Here is a 24,966-nt window from a genome sequence, read left to right on the forward strand (position 1 = left end):
TTTTACTTCACTTATAAATCAGCACGTGCTCCCTTAATTCTTTTAAATAAATGCTATGGATCAACTACTTAAAAGAGATCAGAAGCATTACTGGTATGAGAAACAAAGGAGGAGCAGCAGCTAAACCAGTTTTTCAATAGGGTTGTTAAAAGACTGAACCAGCCTTGTGGTTTCTAATGTCCCTCCTTAGAATACCTTTCTCCAGCACTACAAGGGCACGAATGGCCGTCTCCTCTCACCAACACTCCCCCAGTCCCTCAACAACAACACTGAAATACTTCCCAGAAGCAGGAGGGCACCTCCACTCATTTCTCCTATGTTCCTTTTATAGACTGCTCCTCTATATGCCATATACTCATCAAATCCAGCTTTCCTATACAGTTCCATGTTTTTGACCTCTCTCTGAGGCTGAAAAAGATCCATGCTTAAGAAGTCCCCACAACTCTCAGTAACTTCAGTGGCTTTTATGTACGATGTTATGAAGTCCTTCAAAAGTCAATTCTACAGCACTTCAAGCTTTTGGTATGTAAATATTTGGACCTGCTGAGGTGTGTGTACTAGAATGGCATCATTGTGAAGGATGCTTCACAGAGCAGAAGTGTTCAAGGAGTATGGTCATTAACACCAGATAAAGAGGACCTATTCTGCTCATTTCCAGCTCTATACTCCATTGGAGTAGCGTTCACACTTGCATTCTTTTTCTTTTATACTGGCCTCAAGGGCCCAATATAAAAGAAAGGTCGTCAACTGTCTGAATGGGGCTGTTTTAGCCCTCTAATCCAGCTTTCTTCCGATGGGCTGCCCCCTGTTAAAAATCTTCTTCTTATTATTATTATTATTATGTTAATTTTTTTGTAAAGCGAAAATGGTCAGATTTCTGAAACTGAAGATAAACTTACTAAACTGTTGAGATACAAATTAAATTTGTGGCCATTTTAACAATGTTTTCTCTCCATAAACATTTTTTTTTTTTTTGTTGATAAAATAAGCGTCTTTTTTTTTTTAATTAAATCATACGTATTTTTTAATAGGTTGGTTCAATTTTAAATATCGTCCGTGTGGAGACAGTGGCCGTTAGGGGAAAGAAAAAATAAATTAAAAAGAGGAGGCAGGGGAGAGGGGCGGTGCGTGACGTCATGGGTCATGTGACTGGTTTGTTTTGCTTGCTCCAGCTCGCGCTGACAAAAACAGAGGCAGAGGAAGGAAGCGACGACATCAAACCAGCTAGGAGCTCATCTCTATGCGTTGGTGTGTCGCCAAGAAGCTGCCAGCACCGCGGACACGGATAGTTTAATACGTTGTTTTTAGCTTTTATATCGCTGCTTCGAAACAGACACTACCTCCGCTTTCACCTACTGCCAGCTAACCGACTTTGGTGCAACATGCCTTCAGAAAAAACCTTCAAACAAAGAAGGACATTCGGTAGGTCTTACAGTTGCTTAATTTTAACATGTCTCGCTCTGCTTTTCCGCCTTGGGTCGTGGGTTTTCGGTTGTGCCCCGAATTGTCCTCTGAACTGCCCAAAAGTGAATCACAGCGTTGGTGTGCACAGGCCAGGTGGGGGTTAGTTGTTATCCCCGTGCCGAGTATCAGCCTACATTTTGTCAGGCTGCTTCTACTTTCTGCTGCTGCTGATTAACAGAATCAGCCTCCTCGTTGGGCATGTGCTCCTTTTAACTTATAGATGAAAGACAGTTGCTTCCACTCGTGGACTTTGAGCTTTAGATGTAGACGAACATGAGGAGGCTGTGAGCTGCTGGCTCGTGTCTCTGAAATGTTTACTTGTGCGAGAGCAGTGCGAGGAAAACAAAGTGGTGTCGAAATGCAGGGCAGAGAGAGGAGAGCTGCAGGATTGGGGGATGGGACAGTTTGTGGAGGAGAAGAAAAGAGTTTAAAAGAGGAGAAAATGTAAAACTGCACCTGAACACGTGGAGTTTACGTGTCCTTCTTTATTTTATTTCTTCCTGTTTTTCTTTTTTCTGTTTTGGTTTTTAGTTTTGGTGCACAGGCCATACAGCCTCGATGCAGAGGATACTTTCACTTGTGTTTCCCAGCCAACAGAGCTAAATGTAAGGCCTGTAAACTCACTGCCGAGTTTCCATAACGCAACGATTATTTAACATTCTTATCCTGTTTATTGGGTTTGCTGCTTGTAACAAAACGATGAAAATCATAAACTGAGTTCAACAGACTTGATGGCCAGAACTTAAAAATATGGAACTTTTTTTTAGTGTTGTCGTTCTAGTTTTTGTTTGGTGTAGTTAGTTTTGCTGCTAGAATTTTGAACATCCTTTCAAATCATACGAATTATTCAAATTTGATTTAAAAATAGCATTTTTATCTCAATAAAAAGATGAAATTTGGATGAATGTATTTAATATTTAAATAAAATAATAATGATACCAAAGAGTGACGTTATAGAAGTAGATAACTTTTTAACTTACGTCCGTATCATAATTACTACCTAATAAACAAAGATGTGTACTTGCTGCCTTCAACGTTAGAAGTATGTTTCCCAGCATGACTAAACATACACGTGCTTCATGTTATTGGTCTAAATATACACAAACAAAGCGTGTGAGTTCCAGCCTGCTCTGACAAACGTGTTATGTGTACATATGAGGATGTTAAAGTTGGCATGAAGCTGTGACGGTCCAACAAGTCTGGTCCAAAAACTGCTGGTTAATGTGGTCATGTGAAAATTTTTGTAATATTGCCATTTCAGAAACAGTTTTGTGTGTATACATGAATGTTTACTCAGTGATAAGGGTCACTACCTGGTAGTCATGTTGCCTTTTATCTAATCTTTGTGTTACTGTCCTCTGTGGACAGAATAATCTAGCCCCACATGTTTAGTTTTTTTGTTTTGTTTTTTTAAATAAATGATCCATTACGTAGTTACTAGGCTTGTCATAGAATGACTCAGGAACTTGAAGGGAGTTTTCCAGTGTCCCCTTGAGGTAACTGACGAATTCCCAATATTACACAACAAAGATGTATTTAAAAAGCACATCCTTTTAACCTCAAAGTCATTTGCTTCCCATTTAGTTGGTTTTTCTCTCACCCTTCTTGGTCTGGTCATGAGAGGCTGACGCATGCAGAACTTCCTTGTTCCTGATTGAAACGCAGTTATGGAAAAATGTAATAATAGAATTTATTTTCAGTTTTAGCATGAAAATAAACATTTGTGTTTTGGCCGCAGCATGTTAATCAGTTAATTTAGTTAGACAGTCTGACAGTGGCCGCACAGTTTTCTGAACAACCACTTCTTTCAGCGGTGGGTCACAGGGACACCAGAGACTCAGAGCTTCAGTTTTTTTTTAATTGTCTCTACTCGACTCCATTCAGGTAATTCAAGGTCCAAAATCTGATGTTTAGTTCAAAGTAGGCAGTGCTGCTGTTGTCAGCACAGACTGCAGCAAGTAGAAGGTGATATTTTTGGTCATATGTGCTGGTTGTAGACTGTGTGTACAAAAATTATGTTGCCACCTGTTGGTTTTGGACTAATTTTTATCCCTGTTTTCTGGAGTCAAAAGCATTAGATGACCAGCTGACGCCAACAAGCTTGGTTAGCAGCTGTATCTATAAGCTGTACAGGTGCAGTGCAATGACATGCATATCTGCTAACCATTGCTAATACACAGACCAATTAATAGTAGAATTTCAATCCAGTCTTTGGGTTATCACTGTGGAGAAAAAACCTAATTATTATTTCCGCTTTCAGCCAACATTTCCAAGGAACTGGAATGCACATGTTCGAGAAACGCACACAAGATTTGCAATCCCAGTAATCAGTTCAGACTTTGAATAGATAATAAGTGGATCATAATTTTTGCCTAATGATCTGCTAATCACTGCAGAACAATGCTGTTGCACCATGAGTGGATTTTAGAAAAGCCCATCTTGTTTTCACTCGAGCGCTTTACCCCAGTAAGCAGTTTGTTCCCGTGTGATTCTGTGCTTCATATGCTCCATGTCTCTAATCCTACTTTTTCTTTTTAATTGAATTGGACCTATTATGGTTTTCTTTATGTTCTTACATGTATGCACTGTTAAAATAGTGGTTGCTCATACTGAACGTGACTAAACTTTCAACTTTGAGGCACGTGTGTACAAGTGATCCCCGTGCTCTGAAAACGCACTCTGTTTCAGACATTTTTTTTTTCTGCTCTTGGCTATGTATGATGTCAGTAAGAGCAGGTATCAGATAATATGCTGAGCAACAGCACCCACCTGCTGCCCTCTTTGTTTAGGACAGCCAATAAGGATTCCTAAAACAGCTTGTACCAAATGAGAGAAGACATATTCTAAACTATAGCTCTGTCTAGTGCATAAAGCTTACCGGTGTTATAAATGTTTAACGGGACGCTTTTATAATCTGTTTCAGAAATTAGTAGGCAGCCACTTACAGCTGTGACATTGTTTGGTCTGATGTGCATCACCTCGCAAACCTGTTGAACCACAGGTTGTAAAAACAGTCACAGTCACCTGATACGAGAACCAAAGATATTATTGTGCAGATAGGGATATGTAAAACAAACAGCATGCAAATAGGATAGGATTTGCCGCCAGCTTTTTTCTTCTTTTTGCCTTATTTGTCATTGACCGTGTTTGTCTTTTATCACCTCATTCTGGTTGATGCCCACTGACCTTTTTTCTGCTCCACAGAACAGCGAGTAGAAGATGTCAGACTGATCCGGGAGCAGCACCCCAACAAGATACCTGTGAGTTGAAGTACATGTTTAAAATGTCTGAAGCTGACAGTATGTTGGTGTGGTTGTGAACAAGTGTGATGTTCAAAGCAGCACACAGGAACTTTCCACAATAGAAAATGTTACCGCATATTTCCTGGTTGTAGCTCACAGCGACTGATTAAAGGTCTTTTGTCTGAAAGTGTTTTCTGTTCCTCGATGGGATTTTCCAGTCGACTCTGTTGGAGATGCATTTATCATTTTAGCAGTTGTGATGTAGCAGCTGTTTTTTTTTCTGGAATGTTGTGTTAAAAGTGGGTGCAGCTGCATTACCATGTAAGTGGCCAGCACCTCTTAGCAACCACCAATAAACAAACGCACACCTCGTGTTTCACCTGCTCATTTTATCAGTGAGATAGAGTATCAGCACAGCTTTGCACCTGTCGTTTCATGTAAGGGCTCTTCTCGTCTGTGTGTTTGTGCACGCTTCCTGTGTGCTCCCCGGGGTTATAAACTGCCGTGTCACAGTAAGTATGAGACCAGAGGCAGATGTGCTGTGTCACTGTAATGTAACTCCACCCAGACAGCCACAGTGGAGCCTGAAGGAGGTGGAGAGGCAGACTGCTAATAGCTTTCACATTAGGGTCAGACTCAGTAGTGTCCTGCTTTCACAATACACAGGGGTCAGCGCATGTCTAAATACTTCAGGTGATATAGTAGTCTCGCATCACTCTTTCGCCACATTTCTTTATGTTTTGCTGGGAAAAGGGAAATGTGTTCAGTGATTTATTGAAATGTGCAAACATACGTGGAAATGGAAAACAGAGTGTAGAATTCTACTGAGCCCCATCTGTCTTTTCAGTCCAAGATATGACTTTTGGGATCCTCAAAAGAGTGTCCTTTCAGGTGCAGGTGTACAGCAGAGTGCTGTCCTGGTGAGGTGGCCTCCTACCTGCTCTGTGTCATGCATTTGTGGAGTGATTGTTGGGTTTGGTTGTTTTAGAACTGAAGGCGCTTTTTGGACTTTGCTCCTCCCTGCGCATGTTGAGGTTTCGCCCTGTTAAAAGGGAGTTTTTACTTTCCACTATCAATTGCTTGCTTATAGGAGCTTATCTGATTGCTGAGGCTTCCTCTGTGTTATTGTAGGATCTTTACCATGCAATATAAAGTGCCTTGAGGCAACTGCTGTTGTGATTTGTCGCTAAATAAATAAAGTTGATTTAAATTGAAAAAATGTAAAATGTCTTCATAAACATAAACTTATTATCTTTTCAAGCACTTGAAACTGCCACGACCTGGGTGATTGAGAGCCCACACAGACATGCTGCCTGCAGACAATTTTAAATTATAAGTTTCTTCTGTGCAAATATTTGAATTACCAGGTACTTTGTGCAAGCAGGAGCAGGTTCAACTGTGGGATGAAATCCTCTCTGGGAAAGCAACCGAATGAGCTCTGGCCAGTCAGCCAGCTGCACAGTAAACTTTTAAAGACTGAAGAAGTTGTGCACTAGTAAATCAATCATGGATGACATTGGCTAAAAATAATAATGAAATATTCTTTAAAAAATTATCAAATAGTCATGGTCAGCGTGGAAGCAGACAAATAGTCTTTTGTTATCTGAAATAATATATGAACCAATTACTTTGAAACAAAACAGCAAACCAATTTCCAATGTCCAAAACTGATTGCAGATTTATTTTCACTTGCATTGCTTGATAAACAGCCCCTAACATGACAATATTGAAAGTCTGGAGAAAGAAAAACAGTACATTTTCTCATCTGTGAGGCTTGAATATTAGAATGTCTTTATCTTGTACTTACTAATAAAATATAAAATAAGGATTTCTGAACTAAACAGCTGCTCTAACCTTTTAACTTAATTCAAACAGTAAAGTCAGTCTACACATCACTGGCCTGTGAAAGCAGCCTTGTCATTGTCTTGTGGCACATTCAGCAGAAATAGTGAAGAGGTTTATTGAGGCCGCTGCTTTTCTGCCCAGATGAAATGCATTAGCATGCCAAGCGAAAGCTGAGGAAGCTCTGGGTCAGCAGGTCTCACTGGATTAGTGCTAGAACCCCTTAGGACTGTGGTCTGGACTGTAAATCTGAAGTTTCTCTTTGTCAACAGGTGATCATCATGCTGGTATTATACTCACTTGTGGACATGCATACAGACAAGTAATTGTTCTCATTAGACTGTTTTCCAGTTTGCACTTGGTGCCCTTGTAGTGCAGCGTCTGCACACTCACAACTTATCGAAGGGCACGCAAGCATTCACACAATTTGTGTTCATGTGATGATAAAATGTAGGTCACTCAGACCCAGGCAGCCTCTCACACACTCATGGACTTCTGTGGGTTGCACTGGGTGGGTCGAGCATGTAGGACACTCACTCAGTTGCAAGAATTTTGTGTAGCTGACGCCTGTGCTATCACACAGTCCGCTAATGTTGTGTAATGTCAGGTCGCAGTTCATCAGATGTTTGCGTTGTCACAGGGGCCTCCGCGGGGTAGAGTCTACAAACCTTCAGTGCTGTGGTGCATGGCTTCATTAGTACCAATGTGATCATTACAAAATGCCATAACTTTTTGAAGGGTTTTCCTTCGCAAATACATTCGCTCTGATTGGTTAGCTGACCCAGGAGAAATATGGCAAAGTTGGTTATGTACTATAACCTTAACTATATAAGCTCTAGTATAGCCTTAACCTCGTAAGAGCTGTTGGTTTGTAACAAAAACCAGAAGTTCAACCAGGTTTCAATCAGAATCCAACAAAGGACACAAGAAGATTTGCACTGGACTATTTATGGTTTTAAACCATGTAGTACCATCAGACAGTGCGGTGTTGCCTCGGTCCATTTAAGCAACACTGAACAATAATACACAATAACACCATAATATTGGTTTTTCATTTCCTGAAACACGAGTGCATGAAACATCTTGTTCACTCCTGCAGCCGACAACAGAACATTGTTTGTGTTCTGCTCACAGTGAGACATGTTAGAATTAGCAGCTTTCCTAAAGTGGAAAGAGGGAGTAATGCCTGCTGCTAGGCAGGCTCTAAAAAAAGAAAAAGAAAGAACAGTGTCTACATTTTGAATAAGACACGTTAAACACAGAGAAGTGTCTTAAATATTTGCGTAACAAACGAGGAAAGTTGTGCTAAAAAAAACACAACCCCACTGCTATATTAGTTCTCCACAGCTATCCAGTCATTCATCATCATTGTCACCCGAACTGGGCTGGATTTGCAGTCTTGTTTTCCCTTGTAGTTGCGCTCCATCAGTTAAAACAGCTAATTAAGACAAAACATGTGATCGGAAACTAAGATTGTGAGTGCGGCCTGACTGACAGTGATTGGTTGTTTTTTGTTAAGAGAAGCTTTGATTCGTTAAACTTATAGGCCGCTTCAGAGCGTTAAGTAGAGGCTGACAGCCTTTGTTTAATCAGCACATCACTGTGAGTTAAATTGGGTTTTGCCAGCCTTTAATACAGAGTCTGATTGTGATTCTTTCTGAAGTGGAGTCTAATCCTGTGGGTTTGAAACCCATCTTACATATCTTAGTAAAACAATGGCATTCCCTTTCAAGTCTAACGCAAATCTTGATCTAGTAGATGTGGATTTAGACTCACAGGGACCCGACTGTGAGGCAGAGAGCTGTGTTCTTTTATTTAACCTCTCCATCTGATATTGGCAGCTCAAGCTTCCTTATTACATCTCACTGGTCTCAGACACACAAAGGGCACAGGAAATGCACCATTCATGGAAGCTGACCAGCTAAAAGAAGAAAAAGAGGAGAAATGAATTGCTGATAAAGTTTTTGCCTCCTGCAGGTGATCATTGAGAGATATAAAGGAGAAAAGCAGCTCCCCGTACTGGACAAGACCAAGTTCCTGGTGCCAGACCATGTCAACATGAGTGAACTCATCAAGATCATCAGGTAGACGCTGACCTCTTCTCCCCTCCTCACCGTCTCTCCTTTACATTCATCATTTTCTCCTCTTCAGTTTTGTTTGCTTTTCTTAAATGTCTCCAAGTCCTCTTTTGTCTGTCTTTTCCTTCATTTTCACTTCTTTTAATTTCCTTTCATCTCCTCTTTCTTTGGCTTTCCCTTTTCCTTTGTTTTTTTTTTTTTTTTTAAACATCTTCATCCCTTTTCCTGGCATCAAATTTCCTTTCTTCTTTCTTTCATCTGTTTTGCATATTTGTTACATACAAAACATATTTGCATATATATTCTTCTTACTTACTCATTCCATGTTCTGTATTTTTAATGACCTCAATATACCAAACCTTTGTTGCACTTTTCTGAGCTAGCAAACATATGGATGGATGGATTGAGGGAGGAAGGGATAAACAGATGGATGCCATATTTTTTCCATACGTTTCCTTTTCTTTCTTTCTTTCTTTCTTTCTTTCTTTCATTCAATCTCATATTTTATTCACTCTCCTTCCCCTTCTTTCATTTCCTTTCACAAGTTCTTTTCCACTTCTTGATTTTCTTCCTCTCCTATCCATGGTTTATACTTAGGATATTTTTTCCCTCTCACTTTCTTCTATTGTCTCCCCTTTTTCTCACTCTTGTCATGTCTTTCATTCCCCACCAGGAGGCGCCTCCAGCTAAACTCCAACCAGGCTTTCTTCCTGCTGGTTAACGGTCACAGTATGGTGTCTGTGTCGGCCGCCATCTCTGAGGTGTACGAGCGAGAGCGCGACCAAGATGGCTTCCTCTACATGGTATACGCCTCCCAGGAAACCTTCGGCGCTGCCACGACTGCCCAGTGAACAACCTTCCTTCATCCCTCAGTTTCTTCTTCCACTGGACCCGGCGACTGGACAGTTGTAGTTTTTAGTTTCCCCGTCCCCCCTTTCATGTCTCTTGTCACATTCTTTTGAGTATTAACTGTAAGAACTAAAACACAGACACAAACTGCTAAATCTAAACACAGCATCTGATCGTCTGTCAGCTCATTTTGGTCCTGGTTATTTGTCTGTGTGCCGCCACTCTCAGCCTGTAGCATAAAGCCACAAGGGGTGACCAGAAACAGCAGAGTTTAGGTAGAGAGATCCCCACCCCACCTAAAATGTAACCGACTCAGGCCAATAAGAGTCTTTCCTCTCTGTTGTCGTCCTCTCTGGATAAATCCTGTCCTCTGGCATTTACATGTTGATGGCATTTTCAGTTTCCAGTGTTGTGGCTAAACGTCTCCTAGGCTGTATTTATGTTAATATATATATAAATTTCAGGTAGTGATGTTACATAAAAAGGTGGTGAGGCTCACCACTTATGTGTCTCTATATATACATTAGACAATGAACAAAGCCAGCCTTCTGTTGCAGTTAGAAGATAAAGCTTGGGGATTTCTTTTGCCAGAGAGATTTGAAAATTAAGAAGAGAAGATCCCTAAGCGTCACGTGTCATCACATTCCCTTCACGGTCCTCCTCCTTTGCCGTTTTTACACCTCGCTGCATTTTGTAGTCTGAAGCATCCTCGCTGTATGATGTTAGGAAACTGCTTTGCTCTTGAAACAGATGATTGTAGTCCACCGAAAAGAGAAAAAGAAAAAAAAAAAAGATGCCTCGTTTGTTGGTGTACAGATATTTTTGACTTTGAATATAAAAGGGGTTCCGATGTGAGTGTAACCAAGTTGATTTTTGGACACACTATAAGGAGCGTGGTCTGATTGCACGAGTGACTGGAGGATTGATGGTGTTGCTGGAAGGAAAAAAAAAATGCAGAACAGGGGAGGAGTTTGCCATGTCCTCATCCTTTTTTTTTCTCTTTTTTTTTTTTAAATTCATATTTTTTTTTTGCAGAAACGATGATTGGAGAGAGCAAAACACAGGCAGGTTCACAAGCATCGTGTCTGGCTGTGGGTTTTTTTTTTCCCTTTAACCCACAGGGCTGATTTTTCCCAGAGCTGTCACTGCTGTTCAGTTTCACTTCACTGAATTACAACAAGCACTGTCACTGCAGGGGAATTTAGGAATTTACACCTGCCCAGTAGGTTTTTAAAGGGCGGCACTCTTTCACAGATTTGAGTTTTAGCTGCTTTATATCACAGTATTTTTATCTTTTTGGTTCCTTTAATAGGTTTTGTTTTTTTTTGACTGTACGATGTGTTGCGACTATTCGCTGTCTGCAGTACAAATAGTTTGAGCTACTGTGTGTTTGTAACAGAGGGGTGGAGCATTTGTGTGTGTGGGTGTGTGCATTGTCCTTTCCGCCTGCTCCTCTGTTTCACACACATCCACATACAGCAATATCACACAGCCTCCTTTATGTATTTATGTTGGTATTTTGTAAACAATAAAAGGAGGGAAAAAAAGGTTCCTGTGTTTTGTTTTGTTTTCCTGACCATTAAACCCTAAATTGACTTCATTACTGCTACATATGTGAAAAGACAGCATTAAAAGGTGATGCTGTAGTTTAAACAATAGAATGCCATATAATGACATCTGTGCTTACATGTCCAACAGCTGATCACCTATTTGTATAAAAGATGCACATAAAATACGTGATTGCCCGACTGACTAATCACCTTGTCTGTTGCTTGTTTTAGTGCTGAAGGGCAACCCTCTTTTGACTTCTTTACACTGAAAATCAATTAGATTGAGCCAGAGCAGACAGGATCATAGCAGTAACAAAGCAAAAACGCCAAACGTTAGGCAGTTTAGAGAATTGCAACAACAGTGGAAACTAGCGCTGCAATCACTATTTCTTAGGCCAAAAGCATCTAGAAATAATTTAATAAATCTTATTAGTGGGGAAAAAAGGACCGGGTCAAACTATTCCTCCTTTAAATAGATTTAAGACAATAATACAGAAAACAATCAGACAGTGGGAAAGGAAAAATTCCATTTACAGGAAGAAAGTTTCAGGAGAACCAGACACAGGGAGGGGCGGCTATCTGTGTGACCGGACAAGACATGCTGTGGAAGAGAGCCAGAGATTAATAATAACTAATGATTAAATGCAGGGAGGTGTATAAACACAGTGACTGAAAAAGAAACACTCAGTGCCCCATGGGAAACACTGAGTAGTCTATGTCTATTGCAGCATAACCAGGGGAGGGTTCAGGGTCACCTGATCCAGCCCGAACTATATGCTTTATCAAAAAGGAAAGTTTTAAGCCTAATCCTAAAAGTGGAGATAGTATCTGTCTCAAAATCCAAACTGGAAGCTGGTTCCACAGAAGACGAGCCTGAAAGCTGAAGGCTCTGCCTCCCATTCTACTTTTAAATACCACAAATAGGAACCACAAATAAGCCTAAAGCCTTGGAGTAAAGTGCCCTAATATAGTGATACAGTATTACGAGATAAGATGGGGCCTGATTATTCAAGACCTTGTATGTGAGGAGAGGCATTTTATATTTGATTTTGGATTTAACGGGGAGCCAATGAAGAAGTATGCTCTCTCTTTCTAGTCCCTGTCAGCACTCTTGCTGCAGCATTTTGGATCAACTGAAGGCCTTTCAGGGAGTTTTTAGGACATCCTGATAATAACCGCATAAAAGTAATTCAGCCTAGAAGTAATAATTGCAGCTTTTCTAGCTTTTCAGCATCACTCTGAGACTGGATGTTTCCAATTTTACAGATATTCCACAAATGGAAGAAAGCAGTCCTGCATATTTGTATAATATGTGCCTTGAAGGACATATTCTGGTCAAAACTGGCTCCCAATGTTCCTCACAGTGTTACTGAAGTAGTGCCATGCAGAGTTGGGATCTGGTTAGACAGCATGCTATTCAGCTTAGGTAAATCCTTCAAACAACTAGAAAAACAAGATTTTGTACTTCCTGATAAAACAAGGAACAGACAATGCTAAATACTGCCAAAAAACCCCAAACAAACAAAAAACAGCCAGTGCAGATATTCAGAGGGCAATGGAAAAAGATGTGAAAGTGACTCATACCTTTGACTGCATATAAATGCCGATGCATGTCTTTGACAGTCGCTTAGCCAATTACCGTGGAGCGTGTCCACTGTGTCATCGTCACGTTTCGAAAAGCTGACGGCAACAAAAACTTTCAGCTTGAGGCGCCGCCTTTTTTTTTTTTTTTTTTTTATACACATTGTATTGTACATAAACATTCACCTTCAACCTTTTAAGGATCCTCGGAGCAGCCGGTCCCATAATAAATAAGCCACACAGGCACTGTGATAAAAGGGAGAATCCAAAATTATTTAATTTTAAGCCATAAAAAAAATCTTACCAACAAAGAACTGGGTAATTAAGTCCAAACTTTCAAAACACACAAATATTTTAAAAGCATATTTAAACAAAGATTTTGGAACATGCATGCATCAAGTTACCAACATCCTTAAAGAGTAAGTAAAACCTACAAAAGTGGAACTTTTTCTGTCCACAAACCATCTCCAAAGATGATGTTCTTTGGTATAATCTATATAAAACAATGACAGGATAAACTAGCAATATAAAGAAATTTCCCTCATCTACGTAACTAATGGAATAAAACACAGAACAATTTATTTTACATTATGAAAGCGAATTGCTGATACCTCAAACAAACGCGTACATACTTAATGTTCGGATTTTTTATTTTAAATAAACACCCCACACATCCCTGTGCTGTGCCCTCCAGGGGTACAAAGAGAGTTTCATCTGAAGGACCAGCTGTCCTTGTGTCTGTGCAGCTCTGGGTCCAGCTCAGCAGCTTCCCACCCGCCCAACCCCACCGGGTCAAAGACCCGAACACTGAAGCACTTCCTATTGCTTTCTTAAAATTCCAACATGCTCGACATACTTAGACCTGTACAAACAAAGTACAAAAGAACAACTCCCGCTTACACCACAATTATGAAAAGAGAAAATTGGCACTTTGAATGTTCGTCCTGATGTAAACCACATAATATTTTCTGATTGTCGTTGCTGTATTTGTGCACAGAGGGCCATTTCGCCCTCTGGCATGCTCAGAGGTAGAAAGGCTGCAGATCGCCAAGAAGTGAATAAAAATGGCTGACAGGTCCCCAATGCATGCCACTGCATAAAAGCCCAACTAACATGGAATTTGAGTGATGGTGATGTTATCTGCAACCAGAGTCTGTGCAGTACCCATCAAGGGTGGAGACATGGTATTGAGGTCTAAGCACAGGGCTCTTAAACATCAAGCAACCAGAAGAAAGAAGATGCTTTCCAGGCAGTCCAGAATTCACAGCAGCCTAGAGATCCAAAAATGTTACATATGAGGAGTAAACATGCTTCCACCATGTTTTTCATAAAACAGTTTGAAACCTTAGATATTGTTCCACTTTCTGTTTTGTATATATGGGCTTAATTATTAGTAAAATCCCTTTCTCCCCCATTAGGAAGGTCTCGGCACTTTGAGACACTTTTTGGCGTTCATCATTTTGATTTAAGGAAAGCCAGCAGTGGAGAAGAAGTTATTTAGCAACACTTTCTTTTAGGAGAGTCCTCAGTCAACCAATCAGCATGCATTAGCAGAGTGCTAGCATTTTATGGGTAAAAACAACAGCGTTGTAAAAAACAAACAAAAAACTAGAGGATATAACTGGCAGTTTACTTCAATCAGGCATATTATTAATGCTGTATTTGTGAAAACTAAAATAAAGCATGTTCTTCTTTGTATAGAAGCAGGTGAAAATAATTATTTTACCTATTTAGCTCCCCTGGGTTTGCAGGAAGAGAAGCTGTTCCCTCTAGATCTGCTCTGACGTAGCCCAGCAACCACCACCTCCATTGTGCAACTTTACTGCAGCAGAATCTGAACTGCCCGTCTTCTACACTGGTTGGGTCCTTTGCTTACCAGCTATAGCATTCGAATCACCCATTTAACACAAACTTAACTTCCTGAAAAAAATGCCAAAGTCCCTCAAGATGTGTTAGAAGATTCGTGCAGAAAGTTCCTGTGTACATTTCCTGAACAGTGGCCAACAGGTGGCTCAGAAACTAATCAAAAAATCAAAACAAACTGAGCAAATGGAAAAATGAACACTCAAACATCACCGTGATACGATACGCTTCAAAGAAACTATTTTGGTAGTCTTGGATGAAGTGCTGTGTGATAATGTTTAGCCAGCAGTGCTGAGAAAAAGGCATGCACTCAATACCACATGTTCATCCCCTGGTTGTTACTTTGGTTGCACATTACATCAACCTGACAATGCTGATTTCGGGGACATCAGATTTTCCATCTTTACATACAGACTCGGGCTGAAGATGCACAACAGACACCAGTTTTCCTCTTAGATCTCCAGTTGCTGAAGGTGGTTTCCAGTTCATGCAGTCTGTGTGCCAGTTAGAATTCATTCATTCATTCATTCAACTGTTAGCACATTTAAATACGGTGTTGCAGTTTAAATGTGGCCGACAGCTCTGTGCACACCTGTATAAAGGCTGGTGCACGAGATGTAAAGCACCAAACCAGACATTTGACTCCTGCTTGTTGATAACCAGAAACAAAGCAAATGAATAAACCTCTGAATATGTAACTGGTAGATTGAGGCGGTTTTGAAATCAAACAGAGCTTAAATCCAGGTGAATATGTGAATACTGTGACTCAGGATTTGGTCAGGATTAACTTTGGAACTTTCAACCACCTGAACATACAGTGCCAGTTTTAGAAATAGTAGACTAAAGTGGAATCTTTGTGTGGACATGCCAACCATGAGAAGCAACGAGCCAACACTCAAACGATTAGCTGTGGTACTGTGAGACGTTGTGCACCAGTAGATCCAGTGAAAGGAGGGATAACACTGGTACTTGATTAGAGCAAGAGGCTGCGTGTTCTGGAAGACCACATCTGGAGTGCTGTGGTTGTCATGGTGAATACCCCATCATTTGACTGGGAAGCTTCTTTTCAGGTCATGTGACTGATTGTTGGTCTGTAGTGTTTTCTCTGAGGAAGACTTTGAGCTACATCTCTGAGCTCAAGCGTGGTAGAGTTTATAAATGTCCACTTTTACTTGTGCCTAAAATCTTCTTCCTCCTCCTCTAATCTCTTTGCAAGCTTTGGCTTAAAAAAGAAAAAAAAGAAAAGAAAGAAAGAATACCAATGATTCAACTCAGCAGTCTTTGAACAGACTAACAGTGAACCTCTGCACTAAAGGAGCAGGCTGTTTGTCTCCTCTCCCTTTTGTTTTTTTGTTGGCTTCAGCAGGACCATGAGGTACAGTTTAGTCTGGAGTTCAAATCCAAAGCCGCCTCTGCTGCTTAGTCTCCTGAGTCCTTGCTGTCAGAGTGAGGTGTGTACTTCAAGCGAAATGTCCCTGAGAAACACAGCAGAGTTGTTAAAGTGATGCCTTGGTGATGTCCCAATCTATGGCATCCCAAAGGGTTCAAAATTATATAACGGACACATGACATTATGAAGGAAGTGGGTAAAATATGTAAATGAAGTCACAAATATGTTTTTAGACTCTTAAAATTTTAAGTAATGAATGAGGTAAATTTATTCAAAACAGATTTTAATTTTTAGTAACATCAAAATCTGTTTTGAAATATTAAATTATACTGAAATAAAGAACTCCATCTCACTAAACAGGTCAAGTTTTACTTTTGTATATTACACATCATCATTTCAGTTAATCCAATTACACATTCAAATTAAATTTCGTAATACCTATAATTCATTTTACAAATTCACCATTTTAAATTCCTGCATAATTGTTATACTTTTGTGCATTTGGGCACAGTTTGCAAACTAAATCGTGTGAAGAAAACGACTGAAAACTGAAGTAAATTTGTTAGAAACAAACATTTTATATTTAAATACAAAATGAAGTAGAATTATCAGTTATTATATTCTCAAATGTACTGTCCTTAAAGCCAACTGCATTTATAAATTTATATCACAACTTAAATCTGGTATTTTTCACACTCCGTACTCACTGACTCACCTTGCTGTGTCGCATCCATGGGTGGCTGTTTGCAGTCCTCGGCTCTGTGTCCGTGGGCACCGCAGTTATAACATGACAGGTTCCCTGCTGTCCTTTTCTGCCCACCGTTTCCCATGATGCCATGGGGCTGGTAAAAGCCAAACCCCTGCTGCTGGTCATGTGACAGCGGGTTGTGGCGGTAGAGGGGCGGCGGTACCATCATTGGGTAGGAGAATGGTGCAGCGCCTGTGCCGGCGGTGCTGGACGACGCTATCAGGGGGCTGAGATGGAGCAGAGGACCCAGGGTGAAGAGTGAGGGCCCGGCCGAGAACGGCTGCAGGTAGCTGGCTGCGGCGTATCCAGGCAACGCCCCGTAGGCGCCGCAGTTCCCTCGACAACCGCAAGAACTGCAAACACATACGGAAGGACTGTGACCAGAACTTTGATCCAATGAAGAAGCAGAGGAGGGCGAAGGAGAGGGGCTGGAGGTATGCTGGGGTGGGTAGTAAGTGTTGCCCGGGACTGCAGCCACAGGAACTGTGCTTGCTGTTGCCATGGGAACATAGCTACCTCCACCACTGGAGCTGCCAGTCTGAGAGGCGGATTTTGAGGAGGTGCAGGAGGAGGAAGCGGAGAAAGAGGCGAAGGAGGATGAGGATACAGGGGGGTAAGAGTAAAATCCAGATGGAGAAGGGGAGGAAGAGGATGAGAGGTGGAAGTGGACAGGGGGGTGGGAAACGTGGTGGTGGCTGTTGGAGGTGGAGGTCAGAGCGCAGCTGGTTTCTACCATCAGACTAACACCACCTCCCGCAAGACCACGACAAACCACAGAGTCCTGGAGTCCAGACGAGCCATCCATGTTGACCCTGGAGAACAGGTTTTCCCGTCTTACCCCCACCCCAGCCCCCACCCCGAGCCCTGAACCGAAGCTTGCACCAGCCACAGGAAGGCTCGAGCCCAACGGCTTAGTCCGGTCCTCCGTGGCCAGCGGAGGGGGCCTGGGCTTGCGAGGGGAGGTGAGGATGCGTGCTGGGTTTGAGACTGGGGAGAGCAGCGTCTGTGGGTAACCGCCCTGTGGGTGATAAGCAGATTGCGGGAGGCCGAAGGGGAGGTGGGAGGAGCATGTGGGAGGGAGAGGAGGAGCTGGATCGGTTTGGACGGGCAGAACCTGGGCTGTGGGGCGACTGGAGCCTGTCGAGTTCAGAATGAACATGCAGGACCGATCCTTCTCTGGACCACTTCCTGCTGTATCTGGAGCCAACACACCTGAAAGAGATTTGTGTTTATATAACATTTGCATATATATTTGGATATAAACGGTATGGAAAAAGCAAAAGTCTCTAGTTTTGCGTCATTGATCTTATCGATTTAACAAACTTCTATTTCTAATTTTGTTGACCTGCTTCTCCTTAACGTCAATCTAGACTTTAAGAACTGTTCTTCGTAAATCGTGCTGACGCGGTTTGAATTAATTCTGCAGTCGTGAGATAAAAACGTACGTCTGTGAATGTCTCTGGTCCTGTCAAAGGTGGAGTCGCAACTGTGTGGGGTGCGAGGGGAGCAGGAAGAGCTGGAGTAGCCCGAGGACGAGCTGCTGTCTGTGGAGACAGGGTGGTGGTGCGGCACGGCGTCCACCTCCACTCGCAGTTCTCCTGCAAAACATTTGAATACAGTTCAGTTCTGAACTGTTGTAACCCTTCATGGGTCCAGTGAGGTGAGTCTGCTTCATCATCTATATCTAGTACATGTCTAATGGAACCTCATAGTTCTGGAGCACGTTTATGAAACCGATTTGAATTTGAAACCAAATTTTCTTGGAGAGAAGAGCAGGTGGGCAGCTCGTGATGACCATATTATTACACTCCCTCACTATGACATCATAAAGACGCAAAAGGGAAACATTTAAAGCAATCTGAAGCCTGAGAGTGATTTGGCCATACTTGGAAACAACCCTGCTCTCTTACCTGCGCTGGAGGTGGGGTGAGCTGAGGGTCCCATGTGACTGGAAGGTGTCACCCTGGCAATGCCACTGCACGGCCGCTTCTCCATCTTCATCTCCCTGCTGGGAACACGCAAGCATTCGAGTCAGAAACAGTCTTTATCAAGTGTAGTGAATACTTAAGATAAGTATGTACTATACTGTGTTTATTAAAGGTCAATGAAACAGGCACATACGGTGGCTAACTAGACACCCAGGCGGAGGAAAAGCCGACTGACTCATTGGCTCTGTGCCATCATAAGTGGACTAAGTGAAGTATTTTCTGAGATCCTTAAACAAAGGAAGCATGCAGCTTCCCATGGTGTACTTCTTTTAGATAGCTCTTTTTGACAAGACATTCTTTCCATCATGTTCCCACACCAAAAATGGAATTTTCTTTCTGTGAGCATTAGGGATATCATAGCAACTTGAGCCACTTGTGTGCATCTTGAATCAGTATTTCAGCCATGAAAAGTAGAGAGCAGCAACTTCCTGATAGCCCAGCTAGCTGCTTCTTACACACAAGTTTCAGCTGTTGTTTAACTAAGCTTCACTGAAAGAAAATATAAAGGACTCCAGCTTAAATTCTGTTATCTGTGCTCTATTCGACAAAACAAAAATAAAAGCTGAATATTTTTGTCTAGAAGCAGGTACACTTATTTTAATCATAGATCTTCATTCACTCCTATTTATTAAGGACTATCTCACAAGCGCCCCCTGCTGTGCCCAGCTGAACTGCAGGCAATTTCTGTGCTACAAAAACAACTAGTGTCTTTTACTGACCACATGGGGGAGACATTACCCACTTAACGTGCTCCTCGGGTCTCAGCTGCACCTCTACAAACACAACTATCTCTTTGGAAAATCACCACAGGAACTTTTCCATTTTCTGAGTCTTGTTCAAGCACGTACACACGCAAATACACAAATCACCTGCCTAATGGGAACCTGTTGATTCTGGGAACGGAAACACAGCCGAGAGAAAACAAGTTCACGCTCAGGTGTGCGTGTGCATCCTGGGTGCGCAAGTTCAGATGCTTGTGTACTTAAATCAGAGCCTGTGTTTTTGTGCTTCTGCACGTAAAACACATCTTATCTCTCCGGCCCATCCTCAGCTGGTTAACCATTGATGCTGTATGGACCATTGGTGCAGGATGTTTACCGGAGAGAGCAGCAGCGGGTCAGTCTGTTTGCCAGTTGTTAAACAGGGTAAGGCATCAGCCAAACACAGCACTTCTTAAAGTCAAAGAGGTGATTTTGGAAAACAACTGAACTGCAGAATCAAAATTATCAGTGCCACAAGCACATAAACCAACTTCGGTCTGTATACTAATATTGGAGATGGTAGAGAGACAAGTTTGTGACAAATCTGAGTGATTTCTCAAATATTTTCAGTTTTTTTTTTTTTTTAAAGACAGAAAAACTGAATTTTTGTTATCTGCCCTTACTCTGCAGACTTTTGGAGTTCTAGTTGGGTCTTCAGTTTCTTTTTTGCTCCTTGGGTGAGGTCGTACTTGTTCAGGTCCTCCTCTGTCAGAGCTAAAAACTGCAATTTATACAGAGGAACAAATTCAGAAGCTTTCAAGGAATCAACATGTTGATCAAGAAATATGCAAATACATTATACATGCACACGAGTACGACGTTTTATACACACAACGTGATGTAATCTAAAGATGTACCCACCTCCTCCATGGTGAGCTGTTTGAAGACGGGGTAATACTTATGGAGGCGGAGCCTGCGGAGCCAGTCCAGGATGCCGTTCTGCTCTGGCGTATTGGGCTGAGACTGGGAGAGCGATTGATTATGGGACTGGGAGCGGGACTGTGAATGTGAATGGGACGATGGTTGGGAATGGGACAGGTGCAGAGTCTGAGGCTGCGTACTGGGCTGGCTGCTGGTTTGTGCATGAAGGTGGTGCTGGGAGGGCTGTGGGTATAAATGAAGCTGACCATGCTGAGGATGCGGTTGGGAGGAGCTGTCGCCCCCGCTTCCCGCAGAGCCACGTGCTGGCAGGGCTGGCACGGGGGGAGGGAGAGAGGAGAGCTGTGGGGAGTGCTGGGGAGGAGGAATGGAAGGTAGGAGAGCCGGAGTCGGAAGAGGAGGGGAAGAAAGGGAGGACAAGTGAGGAGTGGAGCGAGTCAAGATGGAGTTGTGGGTGCTGATGACGGGCTGGACGCTGGCCACTCTGTACACCACCCTGAGAGACAGCAAGAGCCAATGAGCGACGTTGGTACAAGTGCACTTCTAAGACTGTACATGTAGATGTGTTTTAATGCAGCGAGGTCAAAGAGGGGCAAAACTCGTACCTGTTACCTCCTTTGTACTGCATCATACAGCCAAGATCTGTGCAACAGATTCACAATAAAAACCATCATCACCATCAGGCGATAGTCACACAACACGAGGCTAACAGTCCACAAAAATCTGAAATGTCAGTCAACTGGGCGAACATTTAAGATTTATTTTATTTATCCCAAAATAGTTATATTCACTTGTTACAGCAGAAAAATATTAAGCATAAGATACTTACAACAAATATCTTAAATAAGAGCTTGCTGATGACTACCAAAGGTCAAGGTGCAACTTGACAAAGGATATTTAAGCAAATACAAGTGTATGTATATATTTGAGCCTGTGTATTAGAGAAAAATCCAGAATAAATTCAAACAGTTTTTTTAAAGATGTATGCTGTACAATCATCCCACCATAGCAGAACAGTTCAAAGGAATCATTAAAAGCCCCAACATTACCGTAACATTCATGCCCATGACGAGTGTAGGTACATTTCTGATCGCAACTGAATGGACTAAATATATGTAGGGCGATCGTGGCTCAAGAGTTGGGAGTTCGCCTTGTAATCGGAAGGTTGCCGGTTCGAGCCCCGGCTCGGACAGTCTCGGTCGTTGTGTCCTTGGGCAAGACACTTCACCTACCGCCTACTGGTGATGGTCAGAAGGGCGCGATATGGCAGCCCCGCCTCTGGCCCAGGGCAGCTGTGGCCTGCCTCCACCAGTGTGTGAATGGGTGGATGACTTTGGGGTCCCTAGGGGGGACTAGTAAAAGCGCTATACAAATATATATATATATATATAAATAAATGTTACAAATGCTGTGAAAACATGTCCTTATAGCTAATTCCAACTGTTGCAGTCTGTGCAGAATTCACTGATGGGTGTGTTTGTGGAGCAAAACCGGACACATTCATTTTAGCCTTGCTTCTCCTGTGAGTCTGATACCCACTCACAGAGGAATAAACACATGCACAAAGTACAACCACACATAGAAACACACTGCACTGGTGGCTATAAATACCCTCTGGGATGAAGTCACACTAATAGATCGAGCACTCACACACACAGCAACATGAGGTCACCACACTCTAGGCTTCCCAACACAAACATGCCATGCTGAATTCCCACACCGGACTAAAATAGACTGCGTCCGCGCCCTCCAACACCTCAGAGACACACACTGAAAATCCTGCCTGCAGTCTCACCTCCTCACTACAACCAACCAGGGCTCAGACTTGCAGCCTTGTCCTTTCCATTACCTCTCATTCCTTTCTCATCCCCAAAAACCGAACACAGGCATAATAACTTTTATCTTGCCTTTCTTGCCTTTGATCTTTCATCATCGTCTATGAATAAGAATGTCTCCTCCTTTATATCTCTGTTGCTTGCTATAATTTTTTTGCAATGAAATAATGACTTACTGGAGCTGGAGGTGAACGGGCAGGATGGAGCTATAGGAGAGGTTGGTAGTGAGGATGCAAGTGGGGAGGAGAGGGGTGAGGAGGGACAGTTGGGTGAGAGAGGCCTGGTGGAGGTAAAGAACAGCTGGACACTTTGGTGCTGGAGGACATGGCAGGGCAGGACTGTTAGACACCTGAGTGGGACAACAGAAAGAAAGGGAAATGAGGAAGTGGGAAGTAGATTAAAAACTAAAGGAACAGATGCTCTGCTGTCAGATTTAAACAAACGCATATATCTAATTGCAATAGGAAGAAACTTTAACATAAAGTCTATATTTCAACAGACAGACCTAACATTTCTAATCTAAACGTATCTCTGGTCTGTTTATAAGAAAAAGCCACAAGGTGCCTTTAAAGCAGTTTTGCCAGGAAAAAGTGAGACGAAGGACAAGCAGAGGACAAAACTTTATAACTTGATGGGCCTTTCAAGCGCAGGTGCAACAATAGACTGAGTTTTAAAAAGGCACTGAGCCATGTCAGGAGATTGTTTATGTTTTTGTAGACAATAAAAAGCCAGAATGCAAAACATTTGGATCTGTACAAGGATTTCAAGTTGATGTGTTTAGACGTTCACTTATCGTCTATTAACAATATGTTAACATCCTGAAGTGCTGTCAGTATTTTATGTGAATTGGGAAAACTATAGTTTACATAGCAATGCTTCACACAAGACTTGTTTAGGCTAGCATAGTGATGGATTATACTGTAAGAGTACTTCTAATAACATTAAGGTTAATTTAACACGAGTAGCTTTGCTAACCAAAGTAAGATACTGTGCAAAAGTCTTGAGCTAACCCTCATTTCTTTATATCTTGCTTCCAAGGAGCCAAGCTTTCTTGTAATTGTATTTTAAGCGGTCTTGGGCAATAGCTCTCCAGGCTTCTGGAGGTCTTTTAAACAGCTGGATTACACTAAAGTGTGAAATTTCTTACTGTAACTTCTGAAGCTGATATGAATTATCACACTTTTTCTCACAGACTGTAAGCTGAGGCTACGTCTACACTAATCCTGATAAATTTGAAAACGGCGTTCTTGTCTAAAAACGCTCCGTGTCCACACTATCGTTTTCGAGCAGTTGTTCATCCACACTGACACGACTGAAAACGCTTACGTTCCTGTATTGTGCATGCGTGAAACGTAAGACGATTCGACCCGTGTTATTTCTCTCTGCCGCAAAATGTCGAGGAAAAGCACAGAGTTCTTTAAATGGACTGACAATGAGGTGGAGTTGTTGCTGCGAGTAACTTTGCAAGTACAAAGTTGCAAAAGCGAGTGAGAATTAAAGAATTTGAAGAAAAGCTATCTGGAGCATGTACAGACTGATATTAATCTTTAATAGGGCTGTCAAAACTGAGAGCAAACAAAACAACTGCTGTATAATGCCCTCCGCTATCTTTGTTTGATTGGCCACATGACTGCATCATATGACTAAAATGCATCACTGTTTCCGAAAGCCTCCGTTTACACAGTCTACACTGCGACGCGAAAACGGTGTTCAAACGAAAATGTGTTAGTGTGGACACGGCCTGAAACAAACAAAACACCACCTCAAAAGGATGGGGGTTCTGGGACTAACCTGGGATCCAGTTCCATGGACTGAGGCGGGAACTTCTCCACTCCATCAGGAAATGCTCGTGACAGCTAAGTGAGAAACATTTTTTTTTTATAAAAACAAAGTAAATAGAGCTCTTTGTGTCATTACACTGCTATGCTGATGATACCAAGCAATGCCTGACTGTTCAAACACAGCTGATGATTTCTTAATTTATAGGCACAGTTGGAAAAGGTCAGGCTCCTAAGGTTCAATGTACACCTCAAAAACACAAAAACATCACAAAAAGACCTGTAATGATAAAATACGATATTTATCATGTTTTATGATAAAACATACAACATGTTTTACCATAAAATCTAGAATTACACCAATCGTGTAATGATTGATTTGATTTGATTTCAAACAAAGCAGCTCTATCTCCTACTCACTTTGAGACACATATTAGTTTTACTGTGCAATAAAAAGTGCCCGAATGTAACTCGGGCTCATTTTCATTCGTGTGTTGAAATGTTGGTCCTGACCTGAGACAGCAGCTCTGCTACCTCCTGCTGAGTTCTTACAACAGATACTACCAACCCATCGGACCAGCTAACCTGGAGGAGAGGAAAGGAATGGGAAGAAGGCAGTGAAGGAGTAGGGAAATGAGGGGAAAAAATATTTAAAGAAAGTCTAAAAAAAGTTAGGAGTCAAACAATACATGCCGGCATGTACTCATATTTATAAGGTACCCACCTCGAAACTATACTCGCTGGAGTCTTCAGGCTTGTGAGGAACTCCTTTCAGCACCACCCTTTCAATCACCGCTGAAAGAAGCACAGATCGTTCCGCAGATGATTAACCACATGTCACATACCTGAGACAGCTGCTTCAACACATCACTCACTCGGGGTTGATACTGTAGGTTTCAATGGCCTAGAGGAATTTAAACAGAGCTTACTCTCGCAACATGATGAATCAGAAAAGGACAGAATGACAAGCTAGAGGTGAAGCAGTTTCGAGTACTATGGTGTCACTGGGCCTGTTAACTACATTGTCTCAGCAGAAAAGTCAAAGGTCAAGGGTTGGGGTGAATGTTGTAGCGAGAAGTTTAGCATAAGATTGCTGAGAAATCTCTGTGACTACTTTC

At 42.0% G+C, this 24,966-nt stretch overlaps 2 protein-coding genes across 3 annotated transcripts in view; one reads left to right on the plus strand and one right to left on the minus strand.

The window, feature by feature from the left end:
• The first annotated feature begins 1,175 nt into the window (after positions 1-1,175).
• map1lc3b (microtubule-associated protein 1 light chain 3 beta) lies at positions 1,176-10,417 on the plus strand. Its single transcript, XM_040035366.1, has 4 exons — positions 1,176-1,422; positions 4,669-4,724; positions 8,526-8,632; positions 9,300-10,417. Exons 1-4 carry the CDS (start codon positions 1,383-1,385, stop codon positions 9,475-9,477), a joined length of 381 nt encoding a protein of 126 aa, XP_039891300.1. The 5' UTR covers positions 1,176-1,382; the 3' UTR covers positions 9,478-10,417.
• Positions 10,418-10,507: 90 nt separating this feature from the next.
• Positions 10,508-24,966, minus strand: part of zcchc14 (zinc finger, CCHC domain containing 14) — a 32,424-nt gene continuing 17,965 nt past the window's right edge. Inside the window, exons 4-15 of one of the 2 annotated variants that reach the window (XM_040035321.1) lie at positions 24,573-24,643; positions 24,362-24,433; positions 23,862-23,926; positions 22,247-22,419; positions 20,841-20,877; positions 20,218-20,731; positions 19,980-20,077; positions 18,518-18,615; positions 18,053-18,205; positions 16,575-17,819; positions 12,610-15,944; positions 10,508-11,626 (exon numbers count right to left, since the gene is read on the minus strand). In XM_040035321.1, coding sequence (XP_039891255.1) covers positions 15,889-15,944; positions 16,575-17,819; positions 18,053-18,205; positions 18,518-18,615; positions 19,980-20,077; positions 20,218-20,731; positions 20,841-20,877; positions 22,247-22,419; positions 23,862-23,926; positions 24,362-24,433; positions 24,573-24,643 — 2,582 coding nt within the window. In that variant the 3' untranslated portion in view covers positions 10,508-11,626; positions 12,610-15,888. Of the gene's footprint in view, positions 11,627-12,609; positions 15,945-16,574; positions 17,820-18,052; positions 18,206-18,517; positions 18,616-19,979; positions 20,078-20,217; positions 20,732-20,840; positions 20,878-22,246; positions 22,420-23,861; positions 23,927-24,361; positions 24,434-24,572; positions 24,644-24,966 lie in introns of those variants that run through there. The other variant, XM_040035328.1, reaches the window with a different exon arrangement.

This window comes from Simochromis diagramma, unplaced genomic scaffold (genome assembly GCF_900408965.1).
Source record: "Simochromis diagramma unplaced genomic scaffold, fSimDia1.1 OVJJ01000333.1, whole genome shotgun sequence".
NCBI lineage: Eukaryota > Metazoa > Chordata > Actinopteri > Cichliformes > Cichlidae > Simochromis > Simochromis diagramma.